Below are 13,518 nucleotides of genomic sequence, written 5' to 3'. Positions count from 1 at the left end.
ATAACAAAATTTCACAAAGTTAAAAAAGAGGACCAGACAAGAGACCAAAGGGATGAAAGCAACATCAAAACCAATCTGGATTCCAATAACAACACATTGCTTTAAGGCCATTTTAATACCTCAAATAAAAGGCAATAAGACTAATTCTTTTCCTATGACAAACAAGACCAGATGGCTTCACATTTTGAGAAGTTCAGAACATGTCTCCATTGGTAAATCAATGGGCCACTGTATCAAGGTAATCATTAAGAAAATCCAGGTCAGGGGTACCAGAACTCACAGTAACATAAAGCAATCTATACCAAGGCCTCGACCTGAGTGTTGCCAATGGGTCAAGAAAGATTAAAGTGGAGGCAAAGATTGAGCCCTTAGGATTATTACAAGCAAGGGCAAGTAGAAAAGAAGAAATTGAACTGTAATCCACTTGAAAAAAAAAAATCTCAAGAACAGCTGTGCCACCAACATGTTTACCTAAAGATAGGAACAACAGATTTTGGTCTATCAATGCAACACAGGTTGTTTCACTAGATCAGAGTACAGCTTTGTCTTATTTCCTTTAACATAGCCACATTTGGGGTCTTTGTACTATAACAAACACTGAAAGTGAACTGATAAAAAGGATGGAATACCAAGAACATACGAATTGCCGCTGCTGGGTCAGACCAGTGGTCCATCATGCCCAGCAGTCCGCTCACGCGGCGGCCCTCTGGTCAAAGACCAGCGCCCTAACTGACACTAGCCCTACCAGTGTATGTCCTTGTTCAGCAGGAACTTGTCTAACTTAGTCTTGAATCCCTGGAGGGTATGTTCCCCTATGACAGGCTCCGGAAGAGTGTTCCAGTTTTCTACCACTCTCTTCTGGGTGAAGAAGAACTTCCTTATGTTTGTACGAAATCTATTCCCTTTCAATTTTAGAGAGTGCCCTCTCGTTCTCCCTACATGTGTATTTGTTCCAGCACCAATTTCTCTAATGTTTGAAGTAAATGATAAGATTTGAGACCAAACTCTTGTTTTCCTGTCTTATTTTGTTTTCGTGAAAGTTATGCAAAGTAAATGTAGAAGGAAGGAAAGAATATTTTAATGAAAAAATACACCCAGGGCTCAAAATTTGATGCAAGTTGGCAGTTTAAAAAGCAATTACTAGAGCATTTTAGCATCTTTAACTATAGAAAACTTTACAATGAAATGAATACTCACCCATGGTTACATAAGGTAATTTGTCAGTTGATCCATGAGGATAAATACTGTACAGTTGAGGCCCAGTGCAATCAACTCCTCCCAAAACCAGGGCAGCACCAATGTATCCTTGATATCTAGACATCAGAAAACAGGTAAATAACTAAAATATACAATCATGGAAGCATCTTATATAAATTTACCAGGTTTGTGCTTTTCTTATTATTACCACTATTTATCACTTCTTTAGCGCTGAAAGACATATGCAGCACTCTACATTTTGACATTTAATAGACGGTCACTGCTTGGAAGAGCTTACAATCTACCTCGGACAAACAGACATGACATAGGGTTGGGGGTACAGAACCTAAAATGAAAGGAGTTATGAGTTGAAAACAGTCTCGAAGAGGTGGGCTTTACCGTAACTGTTCTCTTAGGGGTCTTTTTACTAAGGTGCACCAGCATTTAGCACATATTAATCGTTAAGATGCCCAAAAGGTATAAAATGGGCTTCTTAGTATTTAGAGAATGCTAATCATTATGGAAGATAAATCCATTATTACACAAACTAAAAAGACCCTGTAGTGTTTTACCCACAATTATCCTGTAGAAACAGTAACATTTTGGCCCTTTATTTAGTGCTTTTATTTAAATTAGCAGAGAATTACAATTCTTAGATGCAATATTTTACAGGGCTGTGGAGTTGGAAGCAATTTGGGATGGAGTCGGTCAGTTAAAGTATATTGACTCCCAACTCCAGCTTCAAAATAAATTTACCTATATTATATGTAAGATGTTTTTATTTTTAATCATTTATATTTGCAGTCTTCCAAATCTCCTCAATGAAAGCTACCGACACGGCCATAGCCCCGATATTATGAGCTGTACCTGACCCTCAAGAGTCAGCCCAACCTGGGCACGAGTAGAAGGAAATTGAAAACTGTTAGTCAATTAGGCAGAGTGCATTTACCGATGATTGAACCCATCCTGTTTGAATCAAAAAGCTGGGTGGGACTGTCTATGGGCTCATTTGCTCCAGATAGGCCAAGGCTCTCTTGCAACCAGAGTATGTTTTTGCCAGGATGGGTATGAGACTTTGTGAAGAATGGTGGAAGGCAACTGACTGGTTAAGATGGAACTCTAACATCACCCTAGGAGAGAACTTGGGGTGTATGTGGAATACTACTGTTATGATGAAATCTTGCATAAGGTGGATCAGATACTAAGGCTTGAAGCTCACCAACTCAGAGATGAAATGACGACCACCAAAAACAAGATCTTCAAGGTAAGGTACGTAAGATGACAGGAACTGAGTAGCTCAAAAGGAGCTTTCATCAGTTTGGTGAGGATGACATTAAGATCCAATGAGACAGTAGGTGGTTTGACTAGGGGAAGGGATGCTTACTCAACAGCAAACCTTTCATGAAGTGAAATAGAGGCTATAAAGAAATGGGTTTACCTCCCACACAATGGTGATAAGCACTGATTGCACAGAAGTGAACCCTTACAGAGTTGGTCTTCAAACCAGATTCAGAGTAGGTGAAGGAAGTATTCAAGCAGTTTTTGTGTAGGGCAAGAAGAGGATCTAATTAAGAATCAACAGCAGGGTCCCAGCCATGGAGAGACTGGCAGGTCGGCCCTCATACCACCAATGCTTCAAAGGCAAATGATCCAGATACCCAAGAGCTCTTGGCATCAAACATCAAGGAGGATCAACGCCGATGCTTCTTCATCTTCACTTGGTGCTTGGCATTGGGATCCTTCAGTGCTAAAATTCAGCCATTCTCTCAGTCAGGTCCAAGTGAACTCAACCTGCAAGCCTGCTACCAGTGCTCGATATCAAGGTAAGCAGACAACTCTTCAATGCCAAAGTGTTGCAGATCCAAGGCCATAAGAGCCAAAACTCTCGATGCCCATGTCGATGAATCGGACTTCTGGAGGGTAAAGAATTTCTCACAAACCACCTCTGGATTTCATGGTTCTCTTCAGCAAGTTAGTAAGACACTTCAGATCATGTCAGTCACCAACACCCCTCCCCCATGACGAGTGCCTAGTTACAAAGGTAGCACATCTTAAACCCATTGGCAGGTTTCTGGAACATTGTAGCCACAGTGAAATCAAATGACTTAATAGTGCAAAATTTTAAAAAGAAACAGCTGTGCACTGAAAAAAGAAAAGCACCTGACTGGAAAGCCAAGTCTAAAATAACCGTGGGCCACAGAAAAGAAAAATAAAAAGGGCAAATAAACCCAAAGGAGGGATAGGAAAGAAGAAGAAATACTAAGAGGCAGACACAACCAAGGCAGGCACAAAAAAAACCCAAGGTAGGCACATCAAGGAAGATAAACAAATCGCAGACAAACTAAATTCCTTCTTTGCGTCCGTCTTTACGAAGGAGGACACCTCAACAATACCTGAAGCGGAGAAACTGTTTACAGGAGAAATAGAGGACAGCCTCACCACAGTTGAAGTGAACTTAGATCAGATATACTACCAGATCGACAAACTTAAAAGTGACAAATCCCCTGGACCGGATGAAATTCACCCGAGAGTCTTGAAGGAATTGAAGGTTGAAATCGGAGAGTTATTGCAAAAACTTGCAAACCTGTCAATCAGAACTGGTCAGATACCAGACGACTGGAGGAAAGCGAACATCACGCCAATCTTCAAAAAAGGATCGAGAGGAGAACCGGGCAACTATAGACCTGTGAGTCTTACGTCTGTCCCCGGCAAGATGATTGAATCACTGATCAAGGATAGCATAGTTCAGCACTTGGACACACACGACTTGATGAAACCCAGTCAACATGGATTCAGGAAAGGGAAATCGTGTTTGACGAATTTACTCCAATTCTTTGAGACCGTGAACAAGCAAATTGATAGTGGAAAGCCGGTGGACATAATATACTTGGACTTCCAGAAAGCATTTGACAAAGTTCCACATGAAAGACTTCTCAGGAAACTACAAAGCCATGGCATAGAGGGAGATATACAAAGATGGATAGGCAAATGGCTGGAAAATAGGAAGCAGAGAGTGGGCATAAATGGGAAGTTCTCCGACTGGGAGAAAGTGACTAGTGGTGTACCCCAGGGCTCGGTACTTAGGCCGATCCTTTTTAATATTTATATCAATGACCTGGAAAACGGAACATCCAGTGAGATCATCAAGTTTGCAGACGACACAAAACTCTGCCGGGCAATCAGATCGCAGGAGGACAGTGAGGAACTCCAGAGCGATTTGTGTCGGTTAGAAAACTGGGCGGAGAAATGGCAGATGAAGTTCAATGTGGAGAAATGCAAGGTAATGCATTTAGGCGGTAAAAATAAGGAATACGAGTACAGAATGTCAGGTGCAACTCTGGGAAAAAGTGAACAAGAAAGGGATCTGGGTGTACTGATAGATAGGACCCTGAAGCCGTCGGCACAATGTGCGGCAGCGGCAAATAAGGCAAATAGAATGTTGGGCATGATAAAGAAAGGAATCTCGAGTAGATCGGAGAAAGTTATAATGCCGCTTTATAGGGCAATGGTCAGACCACACTTGGAATACTGCGTCCAACATTGGTCTCCCTACCTAAAGAAGGATATAAAACAGCTGGAGAGGGTGCAGAGGCGAGCAACTAAACTAGTGAAGGGTATGGAGAAACTGGAATATGAGGAACGACTTAAAACACTGGGATTGTTCTCCCTTGAGAAAAGGAGACTGCGTGGGGATATGATCGAGACCTTCAAAATACTGAAAGGAATCGACAAAATAGAGCAGAGAAGATTATTTACATTGTCCAATTTGACACGGACAAGAGGACATAAAATGAAGCTAAGGGGGGGCAAGTTCAGGACTAATATCAGGAAGTTCTGCTTCACACAGAGAGTGGTTGACATCTGGAATACTCTCCCAGGGGAGATTATTGCAGAATCGACAGTCCTAGGCTTCAAGGGCAAACTAGATGCATATCTCCTTGAGAGAGGCATATAGAGATATGGTTGGCTATAGGGTAAGCCAGGTGTATACCTGGCAAGGCCTCCGCGTGTGCGGATCACCGGACTTGATGGACCGAAGGTCTGATCCGGAGATGGCGCTTCTTATGTTCATAAAAAAACAAAAGCCCCAAACCAAAAAGGGACGATGAAGAAATATGTCACATAAAAAAGACAGTCTTGTCAGTTTAGTAGAAAAGACAACATAGTCTTGCATGACTCCAGCAAGCGGGAAGGCACTTGCACATATAAGGTGCAAGCCTACAAAAAAAAAAAAAAAGACTTGCTTAGCAGTAAGAATGCCTTGTAGCATCTGCATCGGGGCTCCATCGAACACGTACCCCATGTGAGAAAGTCCTGCTTCGCCTTAGAGAAATATGTTATATTTACCAGTACTTTAGGTCCAAAACAAAAAAAGTCAAAGTCTAATACCGTGTTTCCACAAAAATAAGACACTATCATATTAATTTTGGGCCCAAAAAAAGCAATAGGTCTTATTTTCGGAGTAGGTCTTTTTTTTCAAGTACTGTATAATGATCATCTCTCCCTTCCTCTCCCCCACCCCAATTCTTCCTATTTCCTTTCTCTCCCCCACATGTGCAGCATCTTTCCTCCCCTCTCATCCATCCCCTTGTGCAGTGTCTTTCTATCCCTCCCTCCCATCCCCCTGTGCAGCAGAACATTTGCAGCTTATATCCCTCCCATCCCTTGTGCAGCAGAACCCTTGCAGCTTGTATCCCCCCTTCCTCCCATCACTTGTGTAGCAGAAACCTTGCAGCTACCCCTCCCTCCCCCCACCCGCCGACCCTTCTATCTCTCCCACCGACAGCGAGACCAAAACAAATAGCAGCGTCGTAGCAATGTAGACAGGCTGCTTCGTAGCCTTCTCCTGCCCAGGCGCGTGTGCTGTGTTGAAGATGACATCAGTGATGTGGCAGAGGAATGCCCAGCAGGAAAAGGCCACGAAGCAGCCTGTCTACATTGCTGCAACGCTTCTGTTTGTTACAAGGTATAGTATTTCAGTTAGCGGGAGAGATGGAAGAGTCAGCAGGGGGGTCGGGGGGGGGGGGGAGAACAGGAAAGTACTGCTGCCGGTGACTAGGGCTTATTTTTGGGGAAGGTCTTATTTACGGGGAAACACACGGTATCACTAGGAGTTAGAGCTTAAGTGATTCAAACAGTAGAAAAATAGAGGAGCTGGAATCAAAGGTTTGGTGTACTGAATCCACAGCCCTGATAATTTTTATATAATTATGATGACTTTAGTTCACAGAGTGACAAAGGTTTAAGACTAAGGGGCTCTCTTAATAAAATGCACTGTTTCTGCATTTACTGCAAATAATGTGAGATTAAGTGCAAAGGCTGTGCGCTAACGGCTCAATACAACTATTTGCAATTAGAACAGATGCATTTTACTCTTGAGGATATAAGTACATCCTCACTAACTGAATAAGTGAAACACAATTAATTTCATGCACTAACTGTGGTGTGAAGTCCAGTTATCTGCCTAGTTTCCTAAAACCTACAGTTAAATGCATGAATTAGAGCATGATCTAATATTATTGCACAAGCACGGTAACTTACCTTAATGGCGTGACAATGCATAATTTACACGCAACTCAATGGTTCCCAAACCTGGTCCTGGACCCAGCCAGTCAGATTTCAGGATATCCACAATATTCACAAAGAGAAATTTGCATGCAATAGAGAGTTCATGCAAATATGTTTCATGAATCTGATTAGCTGGGTGCCTCCAGGAACAGGTATGGGAATCACTGGATTAATATTAAATGCATGCATGTAAAAGGGTCCCTAAATGTACTAATTTAATACATCCGATTCCCTTACATGTTTTCTATATAAATTGTTTTTAAAAGTAAAATCAGAATCCTTGAAGCAACTGCCACTATGCAAAGGACCTGATGTACTAAGGCTTTTACCATTCTGTGTCTGTTTGGGAGAGAGGGCTTATTGAAGTCAGACCCAAAATGCTATAATATGTTATCCATCATCTGTGACAAACTCCAAATTGTACAAAATAGGTTTATCTCACTTTTCTGGTGTGTTTTATAGCTACTAGGGGTTATATTTCTCAACACTATTGATTCATTATCATCTGGATATCTTACACTACCTCAAACAACAAGGCCCTCTACAGCTTACATTTTTTAAAGGATTATGCAAATTCTGTTGTACGTCAGCATGTTCAAGACTGCCCGAAGAAACTTCAAATTCCTTGCAGGTTTAAGCCACAGAATCCATAAATATTTTATTTAGTAATTACCATATACTTTTTCCCCCCTCACCTCAGTTAGCCTGACTATAAAAATATAACAGCCATTAAACAAAGGATTGTTTTTCCTTCCATTCTTAGAAACTATAAAGGGTAAAAGGGATGGGACTTGACATATCGTTTTTCACATTCAAGGCGGTTTACATATTTTAAACATGTACTTATTTTATACCTGAGGCAATGAAGTGTTAAGTGACTTGCCCAGAGTCACAAAGAGCTGCAGTGGGAATCGAACTCAAACCCTCAGGGTGCCGAGGCAGCTACTCTAACCACTAGGCTTATCAGATTGCACCAACGTCTGCGTTCTGTTGCTTTTTTGTGCATAAAATTAGAGTAGTACTATTAGATGAACCAAACCTGACAAGGTTCAACACAAATATGGGGACTGCTTTAATTTTACTATTTAAAGTTAGGGAGTGTAGTGCACAAAAAAGAGGGCAAAGTTAGGATAGCTGCCAAAGTAAATGGCAATTTGCAAAGAGGCTATTCCCACCCCCAAGTAATTATCTGGAGTAGACAGTAGTATTCACTCCAGATCCTCAAGGGCTTCCGTCAAGTCAGGATTTCATGACATGCCTAATAAATATGCATAAGAGATGTTTGCATAGTGTACTTAACAAAAATGGACTCTAGGACTGGAAGTGAATATTAAGGCTCTAGAGTCTTTGTACTTAACAGGGAGCTTACTGAACGTTAGGGGGGCTACAGAAAATAAGCTATTCCAATGTGTAAGAAATACCATAGTGGTTGGAACTACAGTCTCAGCACCCTGAGGTTGTGGGTTCAAAACCCACGCTATTCCTTGTGACCCTGAGCAAGTCTTTCAATCTTCCATTGCTTCAAGTACATTAGACAGACTGTGAGCCCACTGGAACAGATAGGCAAAATGCATGAGTACCTAATTGTAAATGTCTAGATAACCTTGATAGGCAGTATTTAAATATCTAAATGAAAAAATAATAATAATAAAATAGTAGTGTTCTTAGCATTTAAGCCAAGCTCTATTCATTGTTTAAACCCTAGGAAGAAAAACCCAAATGCATGCAGTACAGTAACTAGTAAAAAGGAGCAGTCACAAAAAATCAGTAAACAGCTTCTATAGTGGCTTTCCTGTTGGGGCTGGGCCACCCATATTTACTTGACACTATCCCAGCCTGTTAATTGCCAGCATCTGGACAGGCTATCCGCACAGACCTTAGTGTCATTGTCCACCAACCATGCTGCTGCTCACTGTTTAATAGCAGAAGGCTATAACTTATGTGCCTTCTGTCACACATGTATCAGACACTGCCATGAAACCTGTCCTACATAACTAAACTGCTTTTCATATATAGTATACTAGCTGATGCCCCGGCGTTGCACGGGTATTTAATTATAGCAATAACACTGTAAATGGATTGAAATAAAGATACTTTATAGTGGTGAATGAAATTATTTTTTAACAGCTTTATAAAAAGTACAATATTCAAATTATAATGTGAAATATTTGACAAAATGAATACAATACAACTAACACAAAACTTGATTATAAACAACATTTTTAGTTTCACCTCCAGGAGCAAAAACATATAAATTCTTGGGTGAACCCACCCTTGAGCAAGCAACATAGAGTTGTCCATGGGAAAAACAGGGGGATCTTAAATCCACTCCACAGTATGTAATAGTCTGTCCCTGTGATTTGTTGATTGTGATAGAGAATGCAAGTCTCACTGGAATTTGCAATCTCTTAAACTGAAAAGGAAGATCTGTTGGAATAAGTGGCATCCAAAAGTTTCAGTATTGATTTAAACAACTCAATATGTGGAAACTCAGGTTGAAAAGAAACTCCATGCAGTTTTTTCCCAGTTCAGAATGGAACCTGTGTTCCTAGTTCAGCATATGTGAGTACTCATGTAATGTAATAACATTATGAACTGGGGTGCATGAAGGAAACAGTTACAAACACAATTAGAACATACAAACTCTATATGTATGGTGTCCGTGGTAGAATAGAAACGATGTCCCTAGTGGTTATAGTGTCATAGAAAGTGTTTTATAGTTGGAATTACTGTGAGAATGGCAGCTTTTTACATCCTTTCCATTGACATGAATGGGTGAAATCTGATTTTCTGTTTGTAGCTCCGCCCACGTGTGCAGGTGTGCCGCGAGACCCCCAGAACATATCAACCCAGGTAGTGAGGGATCTGCATACCAAGTTTTGTTCAAATCGGTCAAGCCGGTATTGAATTACTGTGAGAATGGCAGCTTTTTACATTTTTTCCATTGACATGAATGGGTGAAATCTGATGTTCTGTTTGTAGCTCCGCCCACGTGTGCAGGTGGGCCGCGAGACCCCCAGAACATATCACCCCAGGTAGTGAGGGATCTGCATACCAAGTTTCGTTCAAATTGGTCAAGCCGTTTTTGCGTGATCGCGGCACATACACACATACATACCTCCGATTTTATATACTGTATATAGATAAGATATTGTAACACAGTCCCAATATTCAAAGTTTAGCTCAATTTGGTAAAACAGTATAAACTAAATGAAATATGGTGAGACTCCACCAAAAGTATAACATATTCAGCTCTTTAAAGCGGTATGTCCATATAAAGCGGTATGCCCATATAAAAAAGGTAAACTGGGCGATAACTATATATATTTGCTTACTATATTCAATAACAGATGCATTGAAACTTTGCCCGACTTGGAAAATAAAGAAATATCCAGAATACAATTATGAACGTTGACAAAAATAATTTCAGAGGCTACTTGTGATGAATTTTTGATTATCTGTGAACATGACTCATCTCAACACACACATTTCGCAATAACTAAAAGAAAACTGGGGAGACTTTAGATCTGCTAATTCTAAACATGGATTACAGAAGTTACTTAAAATGTAAAATACATAATTCTTTTACAGTTACCTAAAGAGCATCTGTTTAAGCATTCGGTTTGCTGTTGCAACTCTAGGTAAGCGTCCAGTGGAAAGTGAATGGAGCTCCAGGTTGGAAGAGATCAGCTGGGTAGTCATTTCAGTATCTGCTGCTGTTCCAGCACCACAACAACTGTAAAAACAATTACTAAATGAAGATTTGACTACCTAAAAACTTTAGTCAAAGTTTAACTAGCATTTTTGATTGTACCGATCTAAAGATCATAAAAGAAATAAAATGGATCTCATGCCATGATCTTCCATGAAAACAACTGTTAATAGATGTGTCCCAAGAGAAGTAAAGTATCAATTATTTATCCAACATCATAAAGGCCACACTATCAAAGTATGGGGAAACAATTAAGTAAAATGAACAACAGAAATATGGGGCCCCTTTTATAAAAAATGACAAATTGACAAAACTATAAACAAGCTGAATATCAAAAATACAAAATATCACAGTAAATATTCAGAATAGAACTGCCAATAACGGAAGGTAAAAAGGCTGAAAGGCAAGTAGTAAACACGGAGAAAAAGACCTCAGTGTTTCAAGGAAACATCCGAGAAACTATTATGACAAGTAATATACTGTCATAAAAAAACACATCCTTGGTCAAAAAACTCCGTGAGCAAATATTAGAAAGCTGTAGTAACACAGCTTTTTCTCCGTGTTTACTACTTGCCTTTCAGCCTTTTTACCTTCCGTTATTGGCAGTTCTATTCTGAATATTTGCTGTGATATTTTGCCCCTTTTATAAAGCCACAATAGCGATGCTGCCGTGGTAAATGCGCCGAAGCCCATAGAAACTGAATGGGTTTTGGTGCATTTACCGTGGCTCTGTAAAAGGGGCCCATAATTAACAGATACATTAAGCTCATGACAAACTGAAGATCCATTTAACAAACTTAAAAGTATGGCATAATGCCAAGATATTTTACTTTAAGAAACAAAAATCACACAAAAAAACTAAAGAGCCTTTCAGTTTGTAGCTGGATACATTTAAAACAGCTGAATAAGGAAAGGCATACAAAATTTTTGTTCTACCTACTAGATATTGGGAGAAATGAAATGTATCTTTGAACAGTTCTTATCCGCCACAATCATGCCTTCAGTTGCTCTTGTATCAGCACCAAGAACTATCCCATCCTACAAAAAGAAAAAAAAATAAGTGTGTATATATGACTTACAGTTAAGGAAAATACCCCATATCAAATACATTGGTATATAAACATACTCGTATAATCGCTCCTAAGCACCAGTTATGTAGTCATGTTAATTACACATTTATACTGCATGGTGTCCAGAAAACAAAAACAAAAGGACATCCAATATTTTTCCAATAAACCCAGAAACATTTTCCGGAAATTCAAGAAGTTTATCGGTACTTTATTTTTCAACAAAATAGAATTCCAGTACATTGAGCTCACAAAATAGTTGAGATCTTAATTAACAAAACCCCAGAATTGATTGAGCCAACAGCTCAGTGGCATCCGAACCTTCGTGAATATGTTAAGATTGAAGGACACGTTGAACAAATTATGACCTAAAGGGGGGGGGGGGGGGGGAACCTATTATGCTAATGTATTTTTCAAAAGATTATACTAAATGTTTAAACAATTGCAAAATATTTTGAAACTAAGGGGTCCCATTTATCCAGACACCATATGTTTCTGGGGAAATGACAGTGGCTGAACGACAAGGTTGGACATGTTCCTGCTGAACCAGGAAGAATGCAGGTAGGGATGGTCTCAGTTAGGGCACTGGTCTTTGACCAAAGGGCCGCCGCATGAGCAGACTGCTGGGCGCGATGGACCACTGGTCTGACCCAGCAGTGGCAATTCTTATGAAAGATTAGGCTCTTATCTTAATAATCTTGTTTCTGTTAATATACATAGGAGTCCAAACTTTAGCTGTTGATTCTCACTAACCACAAATCTGCAGAAGATCTTGAATTCCTCCCCTTCTGCAGTAGAGAACAGCTTCCTCTTCAGTTGGTACCAAAGCAGTCAAACTCCAATGAAACAGAAGAGAGAAAGAGGGGCATGGGGAGCTTCCCCAGCAACAAACATATTCTGTTCTGCTCTGAAACTTAGGCAATAGAACAATAATCATTTAATAATTTAACATTAAGCAACAAAACATGCACATGAGTAGTTAGGAACCAACCTGCTAAGTGCAACTAGCAGAGGCCAGTAACACCCCCATCCCAAAGGGAAGGGGAAAAGGGAGCCCCCCCTGTTCCTGTAGCTATGTTTCATATGAATCTCAGATACAGGAGAAGAGGTCCCGAGACAGACACTAGCAACATCCGAGGCAGAAATCAAGAGAATCAAATGTCCGCGCAGAGTGGGCTATACAGACTCCTGTGTATATTAACAGAAACAAGATTATCGAGGTAAGAATCTACTCTTTCGTTCTGTTACATACATCAGGAGTCTGTACTTTAGCAGACATACCAAAGCAGTGCCAGACTTCTAGAGAGGGACAGATGAGCCTGCCCTCAGAACCAAGAACCCAAAAGCAGCAACCTATCGAGCCATCACATCCACTCTGTAGAATTTTGTAAAAAGTATGAGTAGCCCAAGCAGCTGCTTTACAGCTCACTGCCTCTTTACAACACTGATACTCTACCTTTGCGTGTCCCTCTACTCTCTAGACTGGTCCACAATCAAGCTTCTTCAGTTTCCCTTCCCCTGTTACTACTCCCTTCCTGCCGATATTACCCATCCCCAATCTTTCCTTTCTCCCCAAGCCACTGAACACCTTAACACGTCATGCTTCACTCTTTAAACCCACTGCTGCTCCCTTCCTCTTATCAGCTCTAAAGATCTTACACTTTTTCCCTCTTATTCGGTTATCCCCCCTCTCCCTGCATGCACCTCACCCACATCGCAGCAGCAGGTGCCCCCTCACCCATACCTTCCTCCGCCTTCTCTTGCTTTCTGCTGGGGACATCAACCCCAATTCTGGTCCTCCCAACCAACTCCCACCCTACTCTTATGGTCCACCTTACTCCTACAGGCCAACCTGCAATACCACCAACCTTATTCCTATCCCCCCCCTTCTCTTGTGCCTATGGAATATCTGTTCCATTCCCAACAAGCTTGCCTACATACATACATGACCTCTTCTCTCGATCTCTTCACTTG

The 13,518-nt window shown here is 40.7% G+C and overlaps 1 protein-coding gene across 1 annotated transcript in view; it reads right to left on the bottom strand.

Moving 5' to 3' along the window:
• Window positions 1-13,518, bottom strand: part of PSMB7 (proteasome 20S subunit beta 7) — a 159,844-nt gene that overhangs the window by 135,227 nt on the left and 11,099 nt on the right. Inside the window, exons 3-5 of the mRNA XM_033961049.1 lie at window positions 11,418-11,515; window positions 10,361-10,501; window positions 1,198-1,313 (exon numbers count right to left, since the gene is read on the bottom strand). Coding sequence (XP_033816940.1) covers window positions 1,198-1,313; window positions 10,361-10,501; window positions 11,418-11,515 — 355 coding nt within the window. The remainder of the gene's footprint in view (window positions 1-1,197; window positions 1,314-10,360; window positions 10,502-11,417; window positions 11,516-13,518) is intronic.

Source organism: Geotrypetes seraphini, chromosome 10 (genome assembly GCF_902459505.1).
Source record: "Geotrypetes seraphini chromosome 10, aGeoSer1.1, whole genome shotgun sequence".
Classification (NCBI taxonomy): Eukaryota; Metazoa; Chordata; class Amphibia; order Gymnophiona; family Dermophiidae; genus Geotrypetes; species Geotrypetes seraphini.
Note: the sequence above shows the minus strand (reverse complement) of the source record. Positions and strands in the feature narration are given on the sequence as shown.